Below are 14,611 nucleotides of genomic sequence, written 5' to 3' on the forward strand. Positions count from 1 at the left end.
TGGAAAAATAAATATTTTTTGGTAATCAAGATTTATTTTTTATTTTTCATGGAATTTTCTTGCGGCTTGTGCCAGGAGGTATTTGGCGGGTTCCGCAAGGCCCAAAAACACATCAGCGCCAGCAACCATTACCGGTTTAAGGCTGGGCCCAATGACGTGGCGTGCGAGAAGTGTGGGATGATGAACATTGCAGATCTGGTCGTGCTACAATTTGGAGGCAATAAGCTAGATCTGATGTGTAGACGGTGCGCAGGCAGCGTCAAGAGCATGCGCGAGTACGCTCTGGGGAAGACGGACAATTTCATGAAAGTTGTTGCGGATTATTTTATCGTCAAGAAGACCGGTCCTGGCGATGACGACGACTATCTAGCCAAGGTCACGGGAGATGATCAGTATCGTCTGCGAGACCGCAAGAAAGGCAAAGGCCGCTCATTTGGAAAACCATCCCGTTCAAGCACCAAGCGAGAGGCTCCAAAGGGTTTAAAGGGCTCTCCCCAGCCTGAAAAAGCCTCACAGAAAAGACAGAATGAAGCACAGAAAGACGGCACAAAACCGCAGGAAAACCCATCCTTAAAGCCTGAAAAACCTGCCAAGGACAAGAAGGTCTCCGTTAAGGGGCAAAAAGGCCCAAAAGGTCCCAAATCGACAAATGGAAGGCACGTCAAGAGCCAGCCACCAAAAGCAAAAGCCAGGGCCTCAGAGAGAGGAAAAACTCCCGGAGCAAAGCAAAAACAGTCTTCGGCGCCTCTTGTTTCTGCTCCAGATCTAAACTCCCAGATCATGCTTGTGGAGCAGCTCATCAAGTCGTCGGCCACGGAAATTCCCCTCAAGTATGAGTCTCTGCCTGAATATTTCCACCACCTGTGCTACGGACTTTTCCTTGAGGAGTTGTTCGAAACCCAGTTTTTAACAAGGGTGACAGTGACGTGGTCCCGTGAAAACCCTTATGGAGAGTTCACTGCTGAAGTCGACAAAAGAGAGGCCGAGGAGTATTCAAAAAACGACCCGTTGTCTCACCTGAAAAACGGACCGTTCAGCAGAGGCCAGGCGTTTTTCCTGGTGCGCAAGTCTGCGGTCAAACTTGCGGAGAGGCCGGAGTTTTGGTGCTGTGCAGCGCAATTCTCCAAGATGTCACGCAACTCCAACAAAGTTACTATTCCGATGGACGTCTACAAGTGGAACCTCGAGCCTATTCCGTCGGGAGCGCCGGTGTCGGGTTTTGCGCTGCTTCCCTGCGGAGCTGTGGTCACAAGAGTTATGCAGGCGATCGAGAGGCTGGAGAACACCCACTTCAAAGACATGTTGCTGGGCCAAAAGCCTATCCGGCAGATCTTCTTCAAAAACAGAATCTCGAGCCTCAAAAACACCCTGAACGAGTCGCAGTCTGTTGCTTTACAGTCGGCTTTAAACAACCAAATTACGATTCTAAAGGGCCCTCCGGGGTCGGGGAAGACATCGACTATCTACGAGATGATCTTGCAATTGCTGGACCAACTGCATTACCACCCAATTCTGGTGGTTGCAGCTTCCAACATTGCCGTGGACAACATTGCCGAAAAAATGATGAAGGACCACAAAGATGACATCATCAGAGTGCTCTCCATGGCCAAGGAAAGCGAGTATAACAAAGACCATCCGCTTGCGGACATATGTCTGCACCACAAAATTAGGGATCGTCTGCCGTCTCATGCTCAGGAAACGTTACGTAATCTGGCAACTGGCAAGGCTCACAAAGTGTCCAAGAACCAGTTCAAGAAGCTGATCGAAACCAACAAGGACTTGAGCAAGCTGCTCATTGGCCAGGCGAAGGTGATATTCTCGACCACGGTGGCCATCGGAGGCCCGCATTTGCGTGATCTCGCAAACCTGCCGGTGGTCATTATTGACGAGGCCACGCAATCGTCCGAGCCCAGCTCGCTAATTCCGCTGGCCGCTCCAAATGTCCAAAAGGTGGTTTTCGTTGGGGACGAGGCCCAGCTGAGCTCATACACCCGCGTGAAGTCGCTGGAGATGTCTCTTTTCGAAAGAACGCTCAAAAATGGCACGTATCAATCTCCGCTAATGTTTGACACACAGTACAGAATGCACCCAGAAATCAGCGAGTTCCCACGGATAGAGTTTTACGAGAGCAAGCTGAAGGATGGTATCACAGCAGATGACAGAAAAGTCGCTGGTATCTCGTACCCGCTGTTTTTCTGGGACCATGCCGGCGAGGCCAGAGAAAGCAGGGTCCGCTCGCTTAGAGTGGGCGAGGAGACCGGATACACGTATGTGAACCGCGGCGAAGTCGAGCGCGTCTCGAGAATCGTGGAGAAATTGATTGTGGACAAGCAGATTGCTCCGTCGCGGATAGGTGTGATCACGCCGTATGCCGGCCAGAGAGACCTAATTTCTGCCAGTTTCAAAGAAAATTTGCTCATCAACCCGGAAAAACAGGAAGTCCAGGTCCAGGTCGACAAAGAGGATGTTGAGAGCGACTCCAAGGCCGCCACGGTGCACCAGGTGAACGGTATTCTTGTTGCGTCGATCGACGCGTTCCAAGGCCGAGAGAAAGATTTCATTGTCATGTCGTGTGTGCGGTCCAACAGTGAGCGCAACATCGGGTTCCTAAGAGATCGCAGACGGCTTAATGTGGCTCTAACCCGTGCGCGGTGCAGTCTGCTGTTTGTGGGCGATGCACACTGTCTGAAGGGTGATCAGCTATGGCAGTCTTACATCGAAAGTCTGGAGCGGAAAAATTACGTCCAGCAGAAACTGGTGTACTGATGACTTTATAGATTAATTAATTATACCAATTATTCAACTAATTTTTTCTCTGCTGCCCAAGAGATGTGGTGCAACCTCCTGCAGCCATTCGAGCTCGATCATGGAGACTGCCCGTGCGTAGCCCTTGACCGTGTAGACGTACTCGATGTACATGATTGCCGGCTTCCGCTGGCCAAATAGCAGCGACGACGGGTGCACACTGACCAGGTCGCCAGTGGCCACTGTGCGGTAGCTTCTATCGGACATTCCGATGGCTGTGTTGGTTAGAAATCCGGAGAGAAACGCCTTGAGCACGAGCTTCGCATCGAGCGAACTGTCGCCCTCGTGCATCTTCAGCATACCCATGTATTCCGCGATTTGTCTGCGCACACGCAGAACGTCCTTGAAACCTTTGAAATTAATGCACAGTTGTTTGCACCATTCCTTGCGCTCTGTATTGTCAGCGAGAGAGGTATACAGGTCGAACAGCTCTTTCAGCATCAAAAGGTCGCCGTAAATAGTGCCTAGCTTGCACGTATCCTTCCTGCGCTCGTTCACTTCGTCTCTTCTCTCGCTCGGAGGAGACATAAGCAGATTGTCCACGGAAAGACACGCCACAATGTCTATGACGGGACCTAGACACCCCAGCCCGTGCGCTCGGATCAAAACAGCGGCCAAGTGAGGCGCGACAGGCAGAACCACCATTTTCTCGCCCAGCTCTGTGATCTGGCCCCTGTCGTTCAAAGCGTTCAGAGAATAAAGTTGCTGCAACGCAGCCACCAGACTCTCGCGACCCGGGTTTTCAAGCCAGTGCCAGCCCAAAATGTCGTTCACACCCATCTTTTTCAGCATGAGCACCGGCGAGATCACGTCCGAGCGCAAAATCTCCGGCTCTGTGTTGTCGCTCAGCTTGAAATAATCTGTTTCCCGGTACAGCCTGTAGCATTTTCCAGGCGCCTCTCTGCCAGCACGTCCTGCACGCTGGGCCGCCGACGCTTTCGAGATCGGTGCTATGAGAAGCGTCGATAGTCCCAGCTGGTGTCTCCACACCTTCACCTTCCGCAGTCCGGAGTCCACCACGTACCGGATGCCGGGCACTGTGACCGACGTTTCGGCGATATTTGTGGCCAGGATGACCTTTCGCTGATTTGTCTTGACCGGTCTAAACACCTCCATCTGCACGTGGGACGGCAGCGCAGCATAAAGAGGCATGGGAACCAAGATAGGCGCCTCTTTGGGCAAAATGGGAGCAAGTTTGTTCAGTGTGTCTACCACTCTGTCGATGTCCTCCTGACCGGCCAGAAAACACAGAATGTCTCCGGTCGGCTCCGTCTGATTCAGTTGAACAACCGTCTTAATCACCGTGTCCACTATATCTTCCACAGGTTGGCCTAAATAGTATCTCTCGACAGGATACATTCGCCCTTCCACAAAGAATATTGGTGCGTTTTCGAAAAATTGAGAAAACCGCTCGGCATCCAACGTGGCAGACATGATGATTACCTTGAACTCATCGTCTGCTCGTTTATTGAATATGAGATCTTTCAAAAACCCTAGCAGCAAGTCTGTCAGAATAGTTCTCTCGTGCGCCTCGTCAATAATCACCGTGCTGTATCTAGACAAGATCGGGTCCAGCATCAGCTCTCTCAGCAGCATACCGTCCGTAATGTACTTCAGTTTCGTCTGACGGTTAGAAACATTGCTGAATCTCACCGAGTATCCAACTTCTCGTCCCAGAACACACCCATACTCCTCAGAAACTCTTGTTGCAAGATTGATGGCCGCCACTCGTCTCGGCTGCGTCACAGCAATCCCCTTCTTGTTCTCGTCCATCAGAAATTGCGGGATCTGGGTGGATTTTCCCGAACCGGTCTCTCCAATCAGCACGCACACCTTGGCAGAGCGGACCTGTGCCAGAAGCTCATTTTTCACCTGATAAACAGGCAGAGACTCGCGCACAGAGAGCAGCTTGGCCGCTTTCTGTTTTATGAGCCGCATATCCACGGGCTTGCGTCCGGTTGCGAGCTTCTCGTTCTCCTCCTCGCTATTATCCTCGTCTGATCCAAAGTCTACCGTCACAGGAGCTTTGCCTATCCGTTCTCTTTGGCGCCCCACAAGCTTGCTATATGTCTTTGCTTGCGTATTCCTCATCGTTTCGGCCTCCTCCACTGCTCCACCAGACGCATCGTCCCCAAACTTGATCTTCCTATTCTGTCTATTGACCATAAAAAATTTCAGAGGCAGTGTTAAAAAATATAAAGTCAAAAATTATTTATCTATGCCCCTATGACATGTTGAAAACATCGTTCCAGCGAAAGCTGGTCATTGTTCAGTCCAGTCTGTTGCTGCTGTCATTTTCGTTCCAACTAATAGCTTTGCTATCGGTTCCGCTCACCCAGTCGATTTACCTCTGCAAGTTCGAGGGCTACAAGTTTGGGGTTTTTGGCCTCTGCGACGCCAACTCGTGCACAGAACCCAGTCTGGGCTACAACCCGTCCCAGCTCACGAATCTCGGGGGCTTCTCGCTGCCCTCTAACGCAAGACACAGCATTAGCTATCTCCTGGTGGTGCATCCCATCTCGCTCATATTCACCTTTATCCAGATGACGCTGACGCTGCTGCTGCTCAATCCCCGCTTCTCCAGCTCCTCCAAGTTTCTGCTAACCGTGCTTCTGTGGTCCCTGCCCACCTTCCTGCTGTCTCTGCTGTCCTTTCTCGTCGACCTCATTCTGTTCATTCCGCACCTCGAATGGTGCGGCTGGACAATCCTGATGTCTGCGCTGTGCAGTGCCATTTGCGGCACGATGCTGTGCATCACACGGAGGACCATCACGTCACGTGAGGAGTATTTGTTGCTCGATAACCGCATGGGCAATATGTACCGTCTCGATGACCTCCACAAGGACTCCAGCCAGTCGGTGATATCCACATTGGCTCCCACGCTGCTGCGCTCGCGAGCCTCGAGCTCAATGTACACCCAGGACCCCGACATGCTCAGCGACGACGAGCTTGTCTCGATCGACTCCGACCGACGCGTCGATCTGCGCTCCAACGTGTCATGACGAAAAATATTTAGCTTGTTCGATATATATACAGTAATGAGACTGATCCCGCTTGTTGCGCTCATTTGCTCGTTTCTCCTTGCCGTCCACGCACAGGCGCCTCCACAAAGCTGGGAGAACGTCAAGTATGAGAGACTTGTCGACGTGCTCAAGTCTTACGTCAAGGAACGCCATGTCATCCATGCCCGAAACATAGCCTCGGAACCCACCAGCGAGTATTACTTTGCCGTTCCTGGGTTTGTCAGAGATGACGTTGCCCTGTTCATTCCCACTTTGGAGGTTCCTAGACAGCAGGATCCGCTGCTCCAGGCCCAACGTGTGCCTGAACTATCGTCGCCCGACGTTGTCTACTACAAAATACAATTGCCGTATCCCATTGCGCCAAAATCGCAGATCCACATCACAGTGTCGTACGTCCTGACCAACCAGCTGGAGCCGGCTCCTGAAAAAGGCCCCATGGGTGCCGAACAACGACTTTTCTTCAAGACTACCAAACTTGCGCTCTCGGCCTACGACACCCTGAGCTACGAGCTCAAGATCCTCGGGGCCAACAAGCCTCAGGAAATGACACTGGAGCTGCCAAGCGACGTCGATCCAGAGGAGTTCAAGGCCTCGGGCAGAGATTCGTTCCTGGTTTACGGACCGTACCAAAAAACATTCAAGCCTTTGAGCAACCTGCCATTGGCACTCATTTTTACCAAAAACCAGCCCTTGCCGTTTGTCAATTTGCTCAAGAGAGATATCTGGGTGTCGCACTGGAGCGACTCGTTGCAATTGGAGGAGTACTACGAGCTCACAAACAAAGGTATCCAGCTGGACAAGGGCTTCTCCAGAGTGGACTGGATGAATGGGAGATACACAATGAGGCCCTCTCCGGTCATCACGTCGATCCAGATTCCACTCCCGAAGGTTAAGACCTCGGAGGTGTATTTCGTGGACAAGGTGGGAAACGTGAGCACCTCGCTTTTCCACAACAACGAGCTTGTCCTCAAGCCGAGATTTCCTATTTTTGGAGGCTGGAACTACAACTTCACCATCGGCTGGACCAGTCCACTGTCGAAGTTTTTGAAAAGCGAGGGCGACCGCCACGTGCTTCGTGTGCCGCTACTGGACGGTCTGAATGATGCTACCTACGACAGAGTCGAAATCTCGTTCTTCCTGCCAGAGGGCGCCAAGTTTGTCGGCTTCGACGACATCCTGAACCTCAAGGAGTGGAAGATCGACCACAAGTTTTCGTACCTCGACATCACGACCGGCCACACGCAGGTCACTTTTGTGCTTGAGAACATGGTGGACGAGATGAGAAACGTGGACATCCTGATTGAATACGAGTACGGGCTAGCCGACATGCTGCGCAAACCGGCCACCGCCGCTGTCTACATATTTGGCGCTCTGCTGGGCCTGTATTTGCTGCGTAAAATCGATCTCTCTATCAAGCCATCCGCATAATGCGTCTGCAGTGTGCAAATTTATAAATGCTGTGTAATGATAATGTATCAGTTGTCTTTCCCCTTGCTCGGGCTCAGAGTCTCTGTGATAAGATACGGGATCATGCTCAGCTTGTCTGGCGAGCCCTGTGTAGACGGGCTTTGTCGCGGAGGCGTAGAGGGCGGCAGGTCGGGCACGTTGTCGAGCCGTGGCAGATTTTGCAGAATTTGCAGCGCCTTGGCATTGATGTCCTGCGTTTCCGCGTGCTCTGGCACCTCCAAAGGTACAGACGGCGCCTTTGTGGTGGGTTTCTGTGTGCGCAGTTGGTCCAGGAGCGACTCTATCAAGTTGTCCTGCGGCTGCTCCTGCTCGCACTTGCTTTTCTTGAACTCCTCCATCATGCGCTTCCGTTTCTCGTACGCTCTCTCTTCCTTTTCCAGGCGGGCGTTGTCAGCCTGGGCTTTTTTGTAATCGTCCACAAACAGTTTGAACTTGGAGAAGAACGAGGTGCGCGCGCTTTCGTCTTTAACGCGTTCCCCAAATTTTTCCATCAGCTGCTCAAAACTGTCAATAACGATAGTCAGCTTGGCGTCGAATTCTTTTATTTTGGTCTGCGCCACAGCGATCCGCGACTTGGCGAAGCTCATAATGCGGTCGTCCGGGTGCAGCTTCGCGGGGTCGCTTAAACACCCGTCCGTGAGCGCGTTGTTGCAAAACTCGACGTTGCGCAGCAGCTCCTTAAATTCACTTGCTAAAGTATCTATCGAGACATTGTGGGCTTTATGGACGGCGCTGATCTCGTCTGCAAAATTCGCGTACTCACTGAACCGCGTCCTGATCACTTTTTCAATGTAGTTGAGCAGAGTAGTGGTGTTTTTCGAATCTTTCAAGTATTTGAGTCTTTGAAGTGTGCTGAGTTTGAACCCGTTGGCCGATTTCGAGGCATCGTTCATGAAATTGCCTAGGCCCTTGATGATGTACAGAACCTGAACCAAAGATGTGGACCCGCGGACCTCTTCCACAGCATTCTCCAACACCTGGAGGTCGCGGGCCATGTCCTCCAGATCGCGCTCGTAGTTGTAGCACACTGAAATGCATTTGGACCTTTCTGTCCAGTAGTGGCGCAAATTGAAACACAATTCCAGATATATTCTGTCCAGACGGTCGAGCTCCGATGGGTCCTTCTTGGGCTTGTGATTCTGGATGTAGTTTGTCGAATACGGAGCAAAATCTCGCATCAGATTCGGCGAAATCTCCGTCAGCGCGTCGTTGCAGAAAAAGTCCACTAAGCTCGAGTTCTGTACCAGGCTACGATCGCATCGGAGCATCTTGGCCACAAACTCCATCTCCGGTATCGCACTATACTGGTACAGATTAATTCCAAACTGCTGTTGCAGGTCGCGCGACAAAAAGCTCCGCTTGGTGTTCTTGGCTACCACCGCTTTGGGCTTGAACGCTTTGCTCTCGACAGCATAGAACTGGCTCTCCAGATCGTCCAGAACGCCCAGTTCCTCCAGTTTGGACGACAGGGCAGCGTCATCCACAGTCTTCCAAATTGTGTTGGTCACGTCGTCCAGCTTGTCCCAATGCACTTGTTTCAGTTTGGAAGTTGGTCTTCGCAGAATCGGTTTTGGTGTGTCATTCTTTCGCTTGCCTAGCTTTTGGGGATCGGAAGTGGGCATTTTGGGCAGCGGCGGCGGCACAGGCGGCTCGGACGCTGCCGGTTTGAGAAACGAAGGGGGCGGCGGAGGTGCAGGAGCAGAAGCTGGTTTCGGGGGTGTTGGAGAGGCGGGTTTCAGGAACGAGGGTGGTGGTGGCGGTGGTGGCGGTGCATTGATGGAAGCCGCACCTTCAAGTTGAAGGAACGGCGGCAATGGCGGAGCAATGCTGTTTGGCGAAGCACAAACCGAATTGGTGTCTTTCTGGTGTTCCGGCGAGCTGATCTTGTAATCATCGTATGGCTCAAAGTAGCTGCCACCAGAGTTGCTTGCTCTGGAAGTGCTCGAGCCAGAACCCTTGACGGAGCCATCCCTGTCTCTTATTTCCTTTGCAGCAGGTTTTTCTGGTCTATGGCCAACTTTGTCGCTCTCGCTTTTTTCCCTATTTTGCATCCCATTGATCCTCACCAAGGGACGGCGCAGTTTGCGCAGAGTGTCTATTTCGTGCTGCAACGAACTGATTTCCTTTTTATACTCTCTTAACAGTTTCAAAGCATGGCGCGACTCGGTCGTCGCGCGCATTGCAACCTCGTCTGAGCTTAAACGATCTAGAACTAGCTGGATTGAGAATGACAGGTTCTCGTCGCCAATGGTCTTCATCTGGGTTATATGGCTGACTAGAAGGCTGATCAGGCGGAAGTAGCGTTCTGCCTCGTGTGGTGGTTTTGTCTGGCTGAGAAACGACAGCGAGCGTAGAATCTCACGGGCGTGACGCTCCAGACTGGGATTCTCGAAGCATACAGTTTCCGGTTGCAAAGAGTCGTTGGGCTCGTCCTCGTGCTCAAAGTAGTTTCGCACCAGGTCGTTGATCGCGCTATTGTTGAGTGTTCCGGCGAGCTCGAAAAAGGACAGAATACCATGGTGTTCTAGATGGCGTCGCACATTTTTTGTCGCCGTAACCACAGAGAGCATTAGGAAGGTGGTTAGTAAAGCATATTCGTTTGCAAGATATGCAGGACTCGACCGAAAAGCTGCCGTTTGACTGCGATTGCCCCACAGATCGCTCACCATGGAGCACGCAGCAGATATCCACGATCCAAGGCCGATAGTCTTTGATATGGCGCTCAAAATTTGCTTTGCACTGGATGCTCGGTGCGCAATGACCAGCGTGAGCATGCCAGTTGTCAGATTCCGCGTTACCACGCTGGGAGAGATCAAAGATGACACAATCAGAGTTATCACGTCGTAGTTCATCCTGTCAATGACTTCGTTGCAACAAGAGACAATGTGCTTCATACATGTCAATGCTAGAAACTCAAGATCCACCCACTCGCTCTTGTCCCGTCTGAGCTCGCCCACGTTGATCGCAAGCAGCTCTAGACCTCCTTTTTGCACAAACTCTGAGATCCATCCCTTATTCCGGTCGAAATCTGCAAGCATCGACTCAAGAGTCTCAAAGTCGCGCTTCACCATGATCTTGTTGCGCAGTTTGGAGGTAAACTGGCTCACAAGAGGGGCATCTGGTTTCGAAGGCCTGAAACCTGGCTCGAGCCCTGATTCCAGGCCACGGCCCGCAAGACCCAGACCCAGATCGACAACATTGGAAGAGCTCACTGTGGCTCGAGTGGGCGACATCTGCGTGCCATTCGTGGGCTGGGCAATTTGGAAGAATTGCCAGCAGCGGTCGATGCTCATATTGATTTGAGACTGTTTACTTTTCGATATGTTTCATATATATTTTTTACAAATCCGTACACCACATTTATGCAGCCCGTAGCTCCTGGTTAAGCGTCTCGTTGGCTCCCAGCCAACGCGCAAAGTCCGCGGGCGGACGAAGGAACTTTTCGATATTCTGAACAAACATGTTGATTTGCGACGTGATACTAGTGTTTTTCGCTTTCACCATTTCCACGGACGCATGGCTGAAGTTGGCGTTCATGTTGCTGATTAGCTTGCCGAATATCAGCTTGAGGTTCTTATCTTCGATGGAGTTGATCAGCTGCATATTGCTGCTGTTGGAAAGGTCTATTTCCAGTTTAATTCCGCGTTTTTCGTTCACGGGATAATCTTTCGGTATGCTGAGTTTCACAGCAAGTCTCTGGATCACAATGTCCTGGAGATTGTCTATGGCGATGGTGAACGCGTCATCCTCAAACGGCAGCTCAAACTTGTAGATCGAATTCTGGTTGGTCTCCTTGAACAGGTTTATTTGAAGAGACTGCAGTCTCGCGAGAAACCGGTCTATTTCGGCAGCCCTTAACGAGTTTTCCACAGGCTTCTCCTTTTCCGTCCTCTCCTGTTTTTGCGGCTTAGGCTCCTTCCTGACTGTCTTCACAAACTTAATGGTGTCTTTCTTCTCCATAGACAAAAACCTCTCCAAATATTTGTCCAGGGTGGACACCATGCTTAGCAAGTCGTTGCCAGACACCAACTGGAGCTCAGACTCTACAGGTCTCTTTCTCCTTCGCTCCATTGCCAGCGTCGCAATCTCACGGAACCCGATCTCCACGTTCACACTGTATCCTCGCGGAATGTCGTCGTTGAGAACCACAAGCGACGGGGGTTTGCCTTTGTATGGGTATGTGCCAGGAATGCAGAGCGAGAGGTTCAGAAAGTCCAGATCGTAGGGAAAGTCAGGATCCGACGGTTTTAAGAGAAAGGAAAGATAGAGGTCGTTTGACTTGTCGGCGGTGGCTATGGTTAGGAATTCATCCAGGGGCTTGGAAAGCGAACTAACGGGTATGCCATTAACAGTGATCGGCTTGAACTTCTTGATTAGTTTGTTGATCTCGAGCAGCTGCGGCGAGACGCGGCTGTCTTGGCCATCCTTCTGCTTCTTTGATGACCTTCTAAACCCTCTTCCACCAGGTTTGGGCTCTTTCTTATTATTCTCTGCCATGAATATTTAAAAAAATTGAAAAATAAATTTAATAGATGCAACTTACTCCCTAATAAATAGTGCGGCGGCACCCTGGCCGCCAGCAATGCACATACTCGTGACTCCCATCTGGCCGGGCGAAAGTTCGCGCAATAGCGTGCACACCTGACGGGCTCCTGTAGTTCCCAGGGGGTGTCCAAGGGCTATTGCTCCGCCGCGAGGATTGACTTTTTCCAGTGGAAGCTCGTTATAGCGGATACTAAATAGCGCCTGTCCGGCGAACGCCTCGTTGATCTCAAACACAGAGATCTGGTCGGCAGTCAGTCCACAGGCTTTCAGGAGCTTGGGGATCGCATACGCAGGGCCGACACCCATAATGTCTGGACTCACTCCCACAGTGGTGGTGGCGACGTATCTGCCCAGAATCGACAAACCCAGCTGCTCTGCCATGTCGCGACGCATGAGCAGCACGGCAGCAGCGCCGTCGCTGACCTGCGACGAATTGCCTGCGTGCGAAGTGCCGTCTTTCTTGAATGCAGGCCGCAATTTGCCGAGAGACTGTGCGGTGACGTTTGGCCGTGTGCCCTCGTCGGTGGCGACGATGACTGTTTCGCGCGTAACTTCATCCTCGTCATCGTCATCGCCATGCTCGATCTCGACCTCGATTGGCAGGATCTCGTCCTTGAATAGCCCCGTCTTGACGGCCTTTTCTGCTTTCTGGTACGACGCGGCCGCAAACTCGTCCTGCTCTTCCCTGCTAATGTGGTATTTCTCGTTCACGTTCTCGCTCGTGGTGCCCATTGGCAGCAGACAGCTTTTAGCATCGTAGCTTGCGTCCTGGACACACTTGCTGATTTTGGGTGCAGCCTGGGGCCCGTAGTTCTTCGACATGCTCTCGACGCCGGCCGCCAGCCCGCACTTGATCTGGCCAACCAGGATTTTGTTTGCAATGTCGTTGATTGCCATCAGTCCCGAGGAACACTGTCTGTTGACCGCCAGAAACGAGGAGCTAGCAGGCACTCCTGCCGCAAGCATTGCCGCACGGTGCTCATTCACTCCGGCGCCAGGATTTAGAACGTTGCCGACTACCACCTCCTCAATCAAATTGGCGTCAATCTTGTCCTTTGCGAGAAGCCCAGAAACAAGCTTCATGAGCAGCTCGTCCGAGTTGACGTCCTTGAACTTGCCCTTGCCGCCTCTGGTCAGCGCGGTTCTGTAAGCGCTCACGATTACCACGTCGCTAGCCTTTTTTTCGCCTGCTGCCGGTTTGGCAAACAAATGATTGCTGATCTGTTGCAGTCTCTCCATGCTGGGGAAGAAGGGCACTTTTGCTTCTTATAGTGTAAAAGCACATGCTTTGTGGGGAAGACACCCTGCACCGGATTAATTTTTTTCCATGATCGGACTGGTGTATTTTAGTGGTCAGAGCCTGGACGCGGTGGATCTCCTGCCGTCGAACGAGGGGCGCCAGTCGCTGGTGCAACAGCTGATGAAGGGATACGGCCTGCTTGACCACGCGAAAATGCAGCTTTTGGCGCCAAGGCCTGCGTCCGTAGACGATCTTGCGAAATTCCATGACCGCGACTACGCCGTCGAGCTGCTCAGGCCGAGAAACTGGAAAGAACACGAAAACGAGTTGTCGCAGCTGCAGCGGACGATCCTGAAACGACGAGCGACACGAGAAAGTCGCGACGATCGACGCGCGCAAGCTCAGGCGCCTTGCGCCTCGTACGGCCTCGTGTTCGACTGCCCGATATTCCCCCACATGGATGAATATTGCTCCGTAGTGGCGGGCGGCTCAATCCAAGCTGCCGAGTTTCTTATCAACAACCCCACAGTGGCAATTAATTGGGGCGGCGGACGGCATCACGCACACAAATCACATGCTGCCGGGTTCTGCTACGTCAACGACGCAGTGCTTGCTATTCTGAGACTGCGTCGCAAGTACTCGCGTATCATGTACATAGACTTCGACCTCCACCACGGCGACGGTGTGGCCAATGCGTTCAAACTGAGCAACAATGTGCTCACAGTGTCTGTGCACCGTGCAGATGCCGGATTTTTTCCCGGAACTGGTTTGAAGCCTGTGGATGGGCTAGGCAGGGGAACGGGCTATGAGATTAATATACCCACGAAAAAAGGTTTATGCGACGCGTCACTTGAATGGATTGTCGCGCATATTGTCGTACCCAAAATTGAGGGGTACAGACCACAATGTCTAGTAATCCAGTGTGGAGCAGACGGTTTGTGCACTGACACGGAGTTTAGAGAATGGAATCTGACCATTTCCCGATTCGGGACGATGGTTTATCAGCTTGTACGCAGGACCGGGATACCATCTTTACTTCTCGGTGGAGGGGGCTACAACTCACTTGAAACATGCAAGTTGTGGTGCTACATCACCGGATTAATTCTAGGTGAAGAATGCCAAGCCTGGGCACAGCTGCCGGACGACCTGGACGACGAGCTGGTGGATTTTCGTGAGCTGGAGTTCTGGACACACGATACGCCGCGTAGTATGGCAGAGCAGAATACGCACGAGTATCTATTGTGTCTCCAAAGTGCAATTCTCGGTTGCTAAAAGAAAAGTGTCTCATCCCAGGCGCGGCTCAAAAGTTCTCCTGCACATACGGCTTTTCCGTAAACAAAATAAGGGGCGGGGCGGGTGTTTTGCATGCTAACTGTTTTGCCCGCGTTGCAGCAATCTTGATCTATCAACATACATAGCGAGTTTGTACGAGCAAGGAAAACCAGCAGCTCGTCTCGGAGTGGCAAAAACAAACACCGCGTCGTGGGCTGGCCTCCCGCTTTTTTTAGCGTCTTCACTTTGCCAGATTTCC

The 14,611-nt window shown here is 51.9% G+C and overlaps 8 protein-coding genes across 8 annotated transcripts; 4 read left to right on the forward strand and 4 right to left on the reverse strand.

Annotated features, from left to right (window-relative positions):
* Position 1: 1 nt before the first annotated feature.
* OGAPODRAFT_15980 (uncharacterized protein) lies at positions 2-2,785 on the forward strand. The gene has a single exon (XM_018354096.1). The coding sequence runs from the start codon at positions 49-51 to the stop codon at positions 2,764-2,766; it is 2,718 nt and encodes a 905-aa protein (XP_018211075.1). The 5' UTR covers positions 2-48; the 3' UTR covers positions 2,767-2,785.
* Positions 2,786-2,864: 79 nt separating this feature from the next.
* On the reverse strand, positions 2,865-4,896 carry OGAPODRAFT_75788 (uncharacterized protein; the record flags this gene model as incomplete). Its single annotated transcript, XM_018356081.1, is given in 2 exon segments — positions 2,865-2,889; positions 2,909-4,896. The coding sequence occupies 2 exon segments, from the start codon at positions 4,894-4,896 to the stop codon at positions 2,865-2,867; spliced, it is 2,013 nt and encodes a 670-aa protein (XP_018211076.1).
* A 402-nt stretch (positions 4,897-5,298) lies between these two features.
* On the forward strand, positions 5,299-5,864 carry OGAPODRAFT_15981 (uncharacterized protein). Its single transcript, XM_018354097.1, has one exon. The coding sequence runs from the start codon at positions 5,349-5,351 to the stop codon at positions 5,805-5,807; it is 459 nt and encodes a 152-aa protein (XP_018211077.1). The 5' UTR covers positions 5,299-5,348; the 3' UTR covers positions 5,808-5,864.
* OGAPODRAFT_93180 (uncharacterized protein) lies at positions 5,844-7,877 on the forward strand (the record flags this gene model as incomplete). Its single annotated transcript, XM_018357288.1, has 1 exon — positions 5,844-7,877. The coding sequence occupies one exon, from the start codon at positions 5,844-5,846 to the stop codon at positions 7,254-7,256; it is 1,413 nt and encodes a 470-aa protein (XP_018211078.1). The 3' UTR covers positions 7,257-7,877.
* OGAPODRAFT_40526 (uncharacterized protein) lies at positions 7,646-8,851 on the reverse strand (the record flags this gene model as incomplete). Its single annotated transcript, XM_018355395.1, has 1 exon — positions 7,646-8,851. A coding segment is annotated over one exon (1,206 nt), but the record flags the coding sequence as incomplete, so codon positions are not given.
* A 1,769-nt stretch (positions 8,852-10,620) lies between these two features.
* OGAPODRAFT_93182 (uncharacterized protein) lies at positions 10,621-11,792 on the reverse strand (the record flags this gene model as incomplete). Its single annotated transcript, XM_018357289.1, has 1 exon — positions 10,621-11,792. One exon carries the CDS (start codon positions 11,790-11,792, stop codon positions 10,656-10,658), a length of 1,137 nt encoding a protein of 378 aa, XP_018211080.1. The 3' UTR covers positions 10,621-10,655.
* A 17-nt stretch (positions 11,793-11,809) lies between these two features.
* Positions 11,810-13,079, reverse strand: OGAPODRAFT_93183 (uncharacterized protein; the record flags this gene model as incomplete). The annotated part of the gene is made up of 1 exon (XM_018357290.1): positions 11,810-13,079. One exon carries the CDS (start codon positions 13,077-13,079, stop codon positions 11,835-11,837), a length of 1,245 nt encoding a protein of 414 aa, XP_018211081.1. The 3' UTR covers positions 11,810-11,834.
* A 189-nt stretch (positions 13,080-13,268) lies between these two features.
* OGAPODRAFT_15982 (uncharacterized protein) lies at positions 13,269-14,528 on the forward strand. Its single transcript, XM_018354098.1, has one exon. The coding sequence runs from the start codon at positions 13,294-13,296 to the stop codon at positions 14,350-14,352; it is 1,059 nt and encodes a 352-aa protein (XP_018211082.1). The 5' UTR covers positions 13,269-13,293; the 3' UTR covers positions 14,353-14,528.
* Positions 14,529-14,611: the final 83 nt, after the last annotated feature.

The sequence above is a fragment of the Ogataea polymorpha genome (assembly GCF_001664045.1).
Source record: "Ogataea polymorpha strain NCYC 495 leu1.1 chromosome Unknown OGAPOscaffold_3, whole genome shotgun sequence".
Lineage (NCBI taxonomy): Eukaryota > Fungi > Ascomycota > Pichiomycetes > Pichiales > Pichiaceae > Ogataea > Ogataea polymorpha.